Genomic DNA, 12,109 nt, shown 5'->3' on the forward strand with positions numbered 1-12,109 from the left:
AGCTGAGAGAGGGGCTGCCACCAAGCTGAAGTTCTTGATGAACTTGCGGTAAAAGTTTGTGAAGCCCAGGAAACGCTGAACTTCCTTAACGGATTTGGGGGTGGGCCAATCCGCTACCGCCCCTACCTTCCTGGGGTCCATTTGGACTCGACCGGGTTCCACTACAAATCCCAGGAATTGTACTCGGGATGAATGGAATTCACATTTTTCCGGCTTAACGTACAGATGGCTGTCTAGGAGGCGTTTGAGTACTTGTCTGACATGCTTTGTGTGTTCTTGAAGAGAGCTCGAAAAGATGAGGATGTCATCCAAGTAAACGAACACAAATATGTTAAGCATATCCCTAAGCACATCGTTTATGAGCGCTTGGAACACCGCTGGGGCGTTGGTCAGGCCGAAGGGCATCACCAAGTATTCATAGTGACCAGTAGGCGTGTTGAAAGCGGTCTTCCACTTGTCACCAGGTCTGATCCGCACAAGATGGTATGCGTTCCGCAGGTCAAGCTTAGTGAAAACAACTGCTTCCTGGAGCAGCTCGAAGGCTGTGGCCATAAGGGGTAGCGGGTAACGGTTACAGACGGTTATGGCATTGAGTCCCCGGTAGTCGATGCAAGGACGTAATCCACCGTCTTTCTTGGCCACAAAGAAAAACCCTGCTCCCGCCGGGGAGGTGGATGGACGCATGAGGCCTGCTTCCAGAGCGTCCTTGATGTAGGTATCCATAGCAGCTCGTTCGGGTGGAGATAGGGAAAAGATCCGACCCCTGGGGGGGCAAGTGCCCGGAAACAGTTCGATGGGGCAATCATAAGGTCTATGGGGTGGTAGCATGGTGGCCCTCTGTTTGCTAAATACCAGTTTGAGGTCATGGTAACACTCGGGAACTCGGGTCAGGTCGATGGATTCTAAAGACTCGGGAGTAGAACTCGGGGAATTCGAGAAAATACAAGTAGCTTGGCACGTAGGACCCCACTGCTTGATAGTGCCCACAGACCAGTCGATGTGAGGGTTATGGCTGTGAAGCCAGGGGTATCCAAGGACGAGAGGGAACTCGGAACAGGAGATCAAATGAAAGTTCGTCAATTCCTGGTGTTGTGAAACTGAAAGTCGCAAGGAGGTAGTGACATGAGTGACAAGTCCAGATCCCAAAGGGCTTCCATCCAATGTAGTAACCCTCATGGGGTCACTTAGAGGTTCAGAGGGAACGCCATTCTCCTTCGCCCAGACACCATCCATGAAGCTACCTGCGGCTCCAGAGTCTACCAAGGCTTGAAGGTGAAGCTTGTGGTTGTCCCAGGAAAGGGTGACTGGAATGAGCAGACGGGAGTTGGACGGATGGGAGGAGGTTATGTTTCCCGTTACAGTTCCCCCCGGTCTGTACGGGACAGAGCGTTTCCCTGGAGCCCGGGACACGTGGAACGGAAATGGCCCGGTTTGCCGCAATATAGACAGCGTCGCTCCCTCATCCGGCGGTCTCTCTCAGCCTGGGAGATACGTCCAATCTGCATGGGTTCCGGTGAAGCCAGCGAGGATAAAGGTGGGGACTCGGAGCTGGGACTGATAGGAGCTAGAGGTCTACGGTTGAGTTCTCTCTCTCTCAGACGCTGGTCAATGCGTGAGGCCAACTTGATCAGGGACTCGAGATTGTCCGGTGGTTCCCGAGTGGCCAGTTCATCTTGGATAGTGTCGGAAAGGCCTTTCAGAAAGCACACCGTGAGCGCCTCGTTGTTCCAGCCACTCGCTGCTGCTACCGTGCGGAACTGGATGGCATAGTCCGTCACGCTGCGCCGACCTTGGTGGAGAGTCAGGAGCTGTTTGGCTGAGTCAGGACCACTGCTTGGGCCTTGAAACACTTGTTTGAATTCCTCAGCAAAGGCAGAGTAGCTGGCACAGCAGGAATTATGGGCATCCCACACAGCAGTAGCCCAGGCCAGGGCTTTTTCCGACAGCAGGGTGATGATATATGCGATCTTAGACCGGTCGGTGGGGAACGACGAGGGTTGCAGCTCGAAGGAGAGAGAACATTGGGTGAGAAACCCTTTACAAGCACTTGGATCACCTGAGAACCGTTGGGGAGGTGGAAGACGAGGTTCAGCCAGGGGGTTAACTGCCATGGGTACGTGAATCTGAGGTACTGGGACAGGAACTGTTGCCGGGGTAAGTCGATCAGATATCTGCTTTATGGAAGTCAGCATCTCCGACAGAAGATGAGAATGTCTAGCCATTAAGGCCTCTTGCTGAACCAGGGCGGCTTCGTGGCGTTGGACAGTCTCCTGGTGGTGGGACAGCATGGCAACAAGGTCCTGGGAACTGGCTGCCTCTGGGTTCATCTTTGGCTCTGTGTTTCTGTCAGGACCCGGTTACGAACCCGGGTCTCCGGAGTGAGAAACAGTCACTTAACCTACTGAGCCACGAATAGTCAGCAGAACCCAGAAGATGAGGCAGACACAGCAGTACTTGAGACGGTGTATTTAATTAGATAAAAAGTCCTTCAGGAAAACATGTAACTTCACAACCTCAAAAGGAATTCCACAAGAACAAAGGTAATCCTCCAAGACAAAAAGGTAAATCCACAAGGTGGTAGGAATAGCATAAAAAGCCTCAAAAGATACTCAAAAATAAATAAACAAGAACAAAAACAGAATTCCACAAGAGAGTCCACCGGGATCAACAAGAGTTCACAGAATACTAGGGCTGGGTGCTAACATACAAACACAGAGCAAAGAACTGAGGAAAACTAAGGGTTTAAATACAATCAGGGGAAACGAGGCACAGGTGCAAATAATAATGGGGATCAAGGGAAAACAAAAGGTCAAAAAGCACAATGGGGGCATCTAGTGACCAAAACCGGAACAACCCTGGCCAAATCCTGACATTTTTGTCCCAGACTTGACACTCCGGTACCGCTTGCTATGCGGTAGTAGAGAGAACAGTCTGTGGCTGGGGTCTTTGACAATTTTTAGGGCCTTCCTCTGACACCGCCTGGTGTAAGAGTCCTGGATGGCAGGCAGCTTTGCCCCAGTGATGTACTGGGCCGTACACACTACCCTCTGAAGTGCATTGCGGTCGGAGGCCGAGCAATTGCCGTACCAGGCAGTGATGCAACCGGTCAGGATGCTCTCGATGTTGCAGCTGTAGAACCTTTTGAGGATCTCAGGACCCATGCCAAATCTTTTTAGTTTCCTGATGGGGAAGAGGCTTTGTCGTGCCCTCTTCACGACTGTCTTGGTGTGTTTGGACCATTGTTGTTGATGTGGACACCAAGGAACTTGAAGCTCTCAACCTGCTCCACTACAGCCCCGTCGATGAGAATGGGGGTGTGCTCGGTGCTCCTTTTCCTGTAGTCCACAATCATCTCCTTAGTCTTGGTTACGTTGAGGGATAGGTTGTTATTCTGGCCCCACCCGGCCAGGTCTCTGACCTCCTCCCTATAGGCTGTCTCGTCGTTGTCGGTGATCAGGCCTACCACTGTTGTGTCGTCTGCAAACTTAATGATGGTGTTGGAGTCGTGCCTGGCCATGCAGTCATGGGGGAACAGGGAGTACAGGAGGGGACTGAGCACGCACCCGTGGGGAGCTCCAGTGTTGAGGATCAGCATGGCAGATATTTTGCTACTGTGAGGTTCTGTGTTATACACTATAGCCCTTACCATATCATATGTGATGGAATATTATTTGCGGTTGTCTTGTGTGGGTATATGTGTTATGCAACATAGCTGACTTGAGACATTGTTAACAGTTTCAGGCCCATGGGCCTTTCTCCTGATGGAAAAATACAGAATAACATGAAGACAGGAACTGTGCAATGAGTTGTGAGGGCACATTCAGAACGTAGTGTTGCGGGAACAAATGGTATTTTGTTAGATAACAGGAGCCAGGTGTGTGATAACTGTATTGAGTGTGTGAGCGCATAGATATTCTACACAACTACAACGACTGACCGCTCAAGCGCTTAGGGGGCTGGGACCAGCCTGTGCGCCAACAATCAACGATAGGCTGAGTGAGTTTAAACCACGCCCAGTCTCTACTCTGACAGGCCGGCTCGGAAGCAGGAACTACTTCTGTCAAGAGTATATTATAATACTGTATCTTTGTCAGGAACAAGTCAGTTCTCTGTTTTGCCCTGCGAGGTGTGACAGAGAGCACGTATATACGGATATTGCATTTACCACTTATTGCTTAGCTAATAAAAAATACATAGCATACAATCGATGACTCAATGTCATATTTATCTTGATACCAGATTAGAATTGACGCAACCCTAACACTACCTACCCTCACCACCTGGGGGCGGCCCATCAGGAAGTCCAGGATCCAGTTGCAGAGGGAGGTGTTTAGTCCCAGGTTCCTTAGCTTAGTGATGAACTTTGAGGGTACTATGGTGTTGAATGCTGAGTTATAGTCAATGAACAACATTCTCAAATAGGTGTTCCATTTGTCCAGGTGGGAAAGGGCAGTGTGGAGTGCAATAGAGATTGCGTCATCTGTGGATCTGTTGGGGCGGTATGCGTATTGGAGTGGGTCCAGAGTGTCTGGGATGATGGTGTTGATGTGAGCCATGACCAGCATTTCAAAGCATTTCATGGCTACAGACGCGAGTGCTACGGGGCGATAGTCAATTTGACAGGTTACCTTGGCGTTCTTGGGCACAGGGACTATGGTGGTCTGCTTGAAATATGTAGGTATTACAGACTGGGTCAGGGAGAGGTTGAAAATGTCAGTGAAGACGTGTGGATGTACTAATAAAATCTTTCTTGGAGGGGCCTATTCTAGAGGGGGCTTCAGCATTGTCTCGCCCCTCCTTGGAGCTGCCCATGGGTAGTAGTATGAGAGGAATACACATGAATAACAAGACAAACTCCATAGCTCTGTTCCAGTTGACTTTAATTGCATTTGTATTTTTTTAAATTGTCTATAGCTGTCAGAAACACACATTCTCATATGTTTGCATAGCACATTTCCCTGTCAGCTTTTTGTATTTTGAGCAGAGCGCAATGTGCAGAGTATGTGGTGCAGCAAGGACAGTATTCACCCATCAATCCCATTGGTGGTCCCTCTCTGGCCTGATATTTGACATTGAGAGTTCCATGGCGCTATACAGAGACATTTTCCCTTTCAAACTGTTCCTTATTGATGTCCACTGTCTCTCAAAGCTACATCTGATTGTGTCCTTCTACTGGAGAGAATATGTCAGAGAGGGATCACTAAAACCCTGTTGCTTTGTTACGCCACTTTCTATTTCCCCTTGGTGAATGATAAGTTCAGCTACAAAACATGTTATGTAAGGGATTTCAATGTAAATTAAGGCCTCAAGTGATGTATCAATAAAAAAAAAATATTTGCAGCAGGAGCCACTCAAGTTTGCGTTCATTCCCTGCTTGATAGCACTATCGTGTCTGTGTATGCTCATGTAAGGCTGTCTTTGTCTTTTTTCTTCAATGAGGAATGATCGGTTATTAAAAGTAACCCCACGGTCACATCCTGTGACTAAGTTTGCTATCTAAGAGATTTCTTCAAGTTTTAACATTGCACAAATATCTACTACAGGCTCTCTGCTCAACAGAAAATATCTGTTAAAGGATGAAAGGTGAGAAGCAATTAAGGAGCTTTAAACTATTTATTTTACTTCTTGCTTTTCTTGTTTCCATCTTTTGTGTTGTATTGTTACATCTAAATCTGGAACAGGCGATTGGTACCTAACTATTCTAGTCATCCCTGCCATTCCTATCATGGTCCCTTTCATTCCTGCCATGGCTGCCATCCATCTCGCTCCTCTCCTTCTCCGTCTTTGACTCCTTCACCACCTGGAGGAAGAGAAGAAGCGAAACAGACCTCAGTCAAATTACATCACTTCCAGCAAATGCTGTATAGTGAAATTACACTGTATAGTGAATATCATCATGGGGACATGGAAAGTATGGAACACATTTTCTTGATACCAGAAAATGTTTAGAATGTTTACCTCTCCATCACGAGTCTCCACTGTCTTAATCACCACAGGCTTCCTTTTAGGGGTGTCTGGGGTGTGGTCATAGGCTATGAGGGGATAAGTCTGATTTAGTAACATTGATACTGTGCATGATCATTTATATCAATTTAATCAATTATGGATATGTTAAATCTAAAGATGATACTGACAAGTATCTGTGTATTTGCTTGGAGAAGGAAATAAAGTAATAGTAGAAGAGAGAGAAAAAAATACTAGTATTATTGGCAATATGATGTATCTCACCCCTATCACCACTACGGCCATACTGGGAGGGATGCATGGGAACAATAATCCTAAAGAGAAATTAAGCAATAGGATGTTAGCTCAGGAACATATTCATAATCAAACACAAGTAAGGATGTCCTAACCCTTATCCTCCTCACCTGCTCTCCTCTCCCTCCAGCAGCTTGCGGTAAGTGGCGATCTCTATGTCCAGGGCCATCTTGACATTGAGCAGGTCCTGGTACTCCCTCAAGTGGCGGGCCATCTCGTCCTTCAGGTGGTGCATCTCCTCCTCCAGGCGACCCACGTTGTCCTGGTAGTTATTGGCCTCCACGCCAAACTGGCCTTCCATCTCACGCATCTGCCTCAGCAGAGCCTCGTTCTGAAGAATACATACATACTGTACATATGAGGACAATTGTTGGGGGAAGATTCTGTGGGAGATTTTGGGGGGAGGGATTTTGCTCACTCGCATCATCCTCTACTTACATGCATGACCCACTTGGGTGATTCATGGCTGGCAGCCATTTTGGGCTAAGCCTGAGATCAATGTACTCTAGTTCCTCACTCAGCCAGTGTAAACTGGGGGTGATTACAAATAAATAGGAAGGTTCTGTGAGGCCTCACCGTGCTCTTCAGTGCATCAATCTCACAGTTGAGGGACTGCATCTGCCTCCTATGCTCATTTTGCTCCTGCTTGGCCTGCCTCAGAGCATCAGTGTTACGCTTGGCAGAGTCCGTCAGGTCAACAAACTCCGGGAGCACAGAAAAAACACAAAATAAGGATAGGTGTTACTCTGTGTGTGTGCATGCATGAGTGTGTGTGTGTGTCTGTGTATTGTTCCCCCCTCACCTTGGACTTGTACCACTCCTCAGACTCATGCATGTTCTTGGAGGCAATGTTCTCGTACTGGGCCCTGATGTCCTTGAGGGCAGCGGCCAGGTCAGGCCTGGCAGTCTGTTCCACCTCCATCTTCATCTGCTGGGTCTGGACACTCACCTGCACGTCCTGGATCTCCTGAAAAGACCGCAGAGCAAGTGAGAAGTTTAGTGGGAAAAAAGTCCTCTAAATGGCAGGTACAATCCAGAAAGGTATGATGCAAATAAACTTTAGTGAACTATTCACAAAAATATGTACAAAACTAAATGCAAGTAGGAGCAGATCAGCATACCAAATGACAGGTAATACACCAGGACCTTAACATGACCATCAGGACCACAGTTTGATTGTTATTCATAAGGATCATAGTGGATTATAATGGGCCATCACAAAGATCATGATTTGTGCTCGACCGTCTCAGCAGCGGCATCTACCTCTTCATGCAGCTTTTTGAGGAACTCAATCTCATCCATCAGAGACTCGATCTTCCTCTCCAGCTCCAGGCGAGACAGAGTGGCATCATCCACGTCCTGGTTTTAGATCAAAGTACTATTAGTAAGCAATTCATCAACCCCCAAACAGGTAAACAAATGTTATTGTCTTGGTTAGATAACACTCAACAGTGGGTAGGTTGCATATGGTAATATATCAACAATGCAGTGCTATCAATATTGTCTTTTGTCATTGCTATGACCCACTGGGCACAGACGTCAATTCAACGTCTATTCCACGTTGGTTCAACGTAATTTCATTGAAATGACATGGAAACGATGTTGATTCAACCAGTGTGTGCACAGTGGGAAGTATCCTGGGTTGTATTCATTCGTGCAAACCATAGAATAATGTTTTGCATTGAAAACAAGCATTTCTTATAGGAGAAGTTCAGATTAGTTCCTCACCGTTTCAGCCTGTTTGTTTCTGTTTGGTTCTTAGTGAATATACCCCTGATTTCCGGGTTCTCAGAGCTGCCAAGTTATCATAATAATCAGCTCTATCTCAGCGAACCAGAAGATGTCACTGTTATGCAGGGCTATGAGGAAAAATATGCTTTGGGTTGGGCCCTGACATCATAACTGGTGTGTGATTCAATCAGACTTTTACAGTCAACTATCGACTCGCTGCCCAAAATATTGATTTGGTATACAGTGTGATGGTTTGAGTCTAGGGTGTGTTTACTTTGCGGAAGACAATCAGGTTACTCTCAGCCTCAGCCCTCTTCTGATTCTCCTCATCCAGCCTGTATGAAGAGGGTGGGGGGTTAGGGTGTGGTCACACATACAAGGAGAACATATATATTACAATCATGCATAGGCCTACTGTTGTAAATTCATGTTGTAATTTCATGTTATCTATTTAGGGGACTCCTTAGAATAAATAAATACATTACATGAAATATATAAGACAATATATTTTGTAGTTAATAAACACATATCCTCTGTATCTCTTTAACTTTTTTATATCGTTTACAATGCTTGGGCTTTAGTCTAGGTTAAGTCCTGCTCTGGACAAAGGAAGCTGAAGCATTGGGACAGGGCTGAACACAGTGCTAATTGCATAAGTGCTATCCAAGGTGTCATCCCAAATGGCACACTATTCCCTATATAGTGCATCCCCTATATGGCTCTGATCAAGAGTAGTGCATTATATAGGGAATAGGGTGTCATTTGGGACACAGACCAAATATGTCTGACTGGGTATCATACGCCTCCTCTGGAAGAAGCATCAGCTGGCAAAAGAAGCCTCTGGGTCAATTTGGTAATTCACAAGTCCGGTAAAAGGGTTAGGGTTAGCGTATACAATGGGGTCAGCAGCTGCTACTCCAAACAAATGTTGGCAAATCACTTGTTAGAGGTCATGTGGACTGCACACACCCTGTTTTAAACCTGACAGCTCTGGGCATTCTGCCGCCAAAGACATAACTATGTAAGCCTATAGTATACTGACTGGTCTGACTAAGCCTTCCCTTTCCCAAACGTGAAATATACTTTATGCTGCCTCATCTCATCTTTCATTTATGCCGTGTTTAAGGGGTCCTTTTTTCCTAATGGGGTCCCTGGCACTGTCCCATCAGCACAAGGAGGCACTGAACACCCACCCCCTAATGGAGCCACTTTCATTGAGTCACATAGATTTTTCCCCGCCTACACCCCATTTCCCGACCCCTCCTCTTCCTTCTCTTCCGCCTCCCCCCTCTCTCATCACTCTTCCTACTTCTTTCCTGGCTCCACCTTGTGCACAGTCTATCCATCCTCTTCTGTCATCTCTCTCTCTCTCTCTCGTTCTGGGTCAGGGATGTGTATGTGTATTTACATGTAGCTAGTGTGTGTCTACAGAAATTGTAACTCAAGTGGGGAAAAATACTGTTTCCCATAACTGGTTGTCTGATTCTTCTAAATGTTAACTTTCAAAGCTAAATATTGTGATTTGGTTTGAAAGGGCTGGTGAAACTGTAGCGTAATTTCGAATTCCATGTGTTATTGTGTCTATATTTAAATTACATGTGTTATTGTGTCTATATTTAAATTACATGTGTTATTGTGTCTATATTTAAATTACATGCATGCAGGGACTTTCATCTTCCTTTTAATTAAATGTGTTTCATTTAATGAAACTGCATGTACTGTATGTGGGGGTTTGCTGCCTCATCTCATCTTTAATTCATGCCGTGTCACAGGGTTCCTTTTTTCCCAATGGTGTCCCTGGCACCGCCCCATCAACACAAGGAGACACTAAACCCCCACCCCCTAATGGAGCCACTCTTATTCAATCACATTGATTTAACCAGATGCTATTTTTCTCTGCGTCTACACAACCTCTCTCCACCTCTCCTCCTCTTCTTCCTCCTCTTCCTCCTCTTATGCCCCCTCCCTCTCTTATCCCCCTCCCTACTTTTTTCCTGGCGCCACCCAGAGCTCAGTCTATCCATCCTCCTCTTCTGTCATCTCTCTCTCTCTTTAGGGCTGGGAATAGACATGGGGAGTGTTTGTGTATTAATATGTAACTAGTATGTCTACAGAAATTGTTCCGATAATCTAACTCAAATGGGGAAAAATACTGTTTCACATAACAAGTTGTTTGAATTTTCTCAAATGTAAGTTTCAAAGCAAAGTATTGTGGTTTGGTATGAAAGGGCTGACAGAGCTGCAACATCATTTCAAATCAAATGTACTGTGTCCATACTTACATCCAATGCATGCAGGAAGTTTCATCTTCCTGTTAATAACATTTCTTGATTTAATAAAACAGATTTAGTAAAATAATCTGCAGATGCTCAACAAATGCTGAGATGTTCAGGGAAAGTTTGTAAATACTAGACATGTTCTGCTAATGTATCCAATGCCTTATTTTCCTTGGTGTTCCATTCATTGCTTGGTTATGATATGCTGAAGCACTTCATCTTGTTTTTTTGTTGGATCTTGTCCATTGCCATGACATTCAGCATGCACACACACACACACATACACACACTGCAGTAAACCACAGTGTGGTAGTATGCTGCGGTGCTTTTGTTTCCGACCTTCCAAAGTGCCACGCCCCAGATAGACAACCACTGCTGAGGGGAGAGTGGTGGTGATGTGGTGAAAGTCACAGACTGTCCACAGTCACACGCCCTGCCCATGTCCCCTCCCCGACAGGCTCTGCCCAGAATGTGCCAATCAACATCAGAACCCAAAAAACAGCCAGTCCCCTGCCACCGCTGCCAACTTTCTAAAATACACTTCCAATTGTTACACCCCCCTTTCCAAACACCACTACCACCCAAAATGTATCTGCGTCACTCATGCACATCCCCAACTATAACCCCCCACCTTCTTTACCCTAACCCTCACTTCCCAAATCTACCCAAAAATCCTCCATACCCCACCCCATCCTAACCTCTCTCTCCCTCCTCTGTGTCACCCACCTCTGTTTGAGGAGGTTCATGTCTTCGGCCAGGTTGTCCCTCTCAACCTGGTACTGGTCCCTCTCCTTGCCCACGTGGTCCAGCTGGCGCCTCAGCTCCCTCAACTCCTCCTGGAAGAGCTCGGTGGCCCGGTTGGGCTTTCCCTCCTGCAGCTGGCCCTTGAACTGGCTCAGCTCTTGCTGCAGCCCGCTGTTCTGCTGCTCCAGGTAGTGCACCTTGTCAATGAAGCTGGCGAAGCGGTCGTTGAGGTCCTGCAGCTCCACCTTCTCATTGCTGCGGGTGGCCAGGAACTCGGCGTTGACCGCATCGGCCAGCTGGAAGTCCACCTTTTCGTAGGTGAGACGGGGCAGCTGGGTGCTGGAGCGCTGCCGCTGCTGGTGGTGGTAGTTGGAGGAGCGAGAGGACACCACGGGCGATATGGAGTGCATGTAGCGCCCGCTGGACATTGGCTTGCGGGAGTTGACAGACGAGTAGGAAGGAGAGTAGGAGGAAATGGAGATGGGGTTGGGGACCCCGAACGTGCGGCGATAAGAAGTGGAGGCGCGGCCTGAATGGTGGATCATTGAAGGGTGGCTCATGGTTGAGGTTTGGTGGTCTCTAATTCTTACTATCTATCTGTCTAGCTCTCCTTCTTGCTGTCTCTGTTTGTTGGAGCCAAAGGTGCCTCGGAGCAGGGAGTAAAGCAACAGGACGTCCGACTGAGGAGTGCCGGAGCTTTTATACCCACGACATCCCATCCTCCTCACCCCCACCCCCACACCCCGCTGCCTCTCTGCAAACAGCTCCTCACCCCCACCCTCCCTCCCTCTTTTCTAGTCTCCAGATCCCCTGCCTCCTTCCTCTATCCATCACTCCTCAACATACATGCAGTCTTAGGCCACACCCCAGCCTACAGTAGCAGGCCCTCCTCCCCTGCATCCCTGTATTCTCTCTCGCTCTCTCTCTCTCTCTCTCTCTCTCTCTCGCTCTCTCTCTCTCGCTCTCTCGCTCTCTCGCTCTCTCTCTCTCGCTCTCTCTCTCTCTCTCTCTCTGTCTCATTTTCCATCTGCACCTCCCTTTATCCGTAGCACATGGCAGGAGGCCAAACTGTCTCCCACGTTAATGCCTCTATCTCTAAA

The 12,109-nt window shown here is 47.3% G+C and overlaps 1 protein-coding gene across 1 annotated transcript; it reads right to left on the bottom strand.

The window, feature by feature from the left end:
* Nucleotides 1-4,863: 4,863 nt before the first annotated feature.
* LOC139414380 (peripherin) lies at nucleotides 4,864-11,683 on the bottom strand. The gene is made up of 9 exons (XM_071162293.1): nucleotides 10,992-11,683; nucleotides 8,264-8,324; nucleotides 7,522-7,617; nucleotides 7,061-7,225; nucleotides 6,835-6,960; nucleotides 6,369-6,589; nucleotides 6,229-6,278; nucleotides 5,959-6,032; nucleotides 4,864-5,800 (listed from the first exon to the last, which is right to left on the bottom strand). Exons 1-9 carry the CDS (start codon nucleotides 11,567-11,569, stop codon nucleotides 5,702-5,704), a joined length of 1,470 nt encoding a protein of 489 aa, XP_071018394.1. The 5' UTR covers nucleotides 11,570-11,683; the 3' UTR covers nucleotides 4,864-5,701.
* Nucleotides 11,684-12,109: the final 426 nt, after the last annotated feature.

This window comes from Oncorhynchus clarkii, chromosome 7, assembly GCF_045791955.1.
Source record: "Oncorhynchus clarkii lewisi isolate Uvic-CL-2024 chromosome 7, UVic_Ocla_1.0, whole genome shotgun sequence".
NCBI classification, from domain to species: Eukaryota; Metazoa; Chordata; class Actinopteri; order Salmoniformes; family Salmonidae; genus Oncorhynchus; species Oncorhynchus clarkii.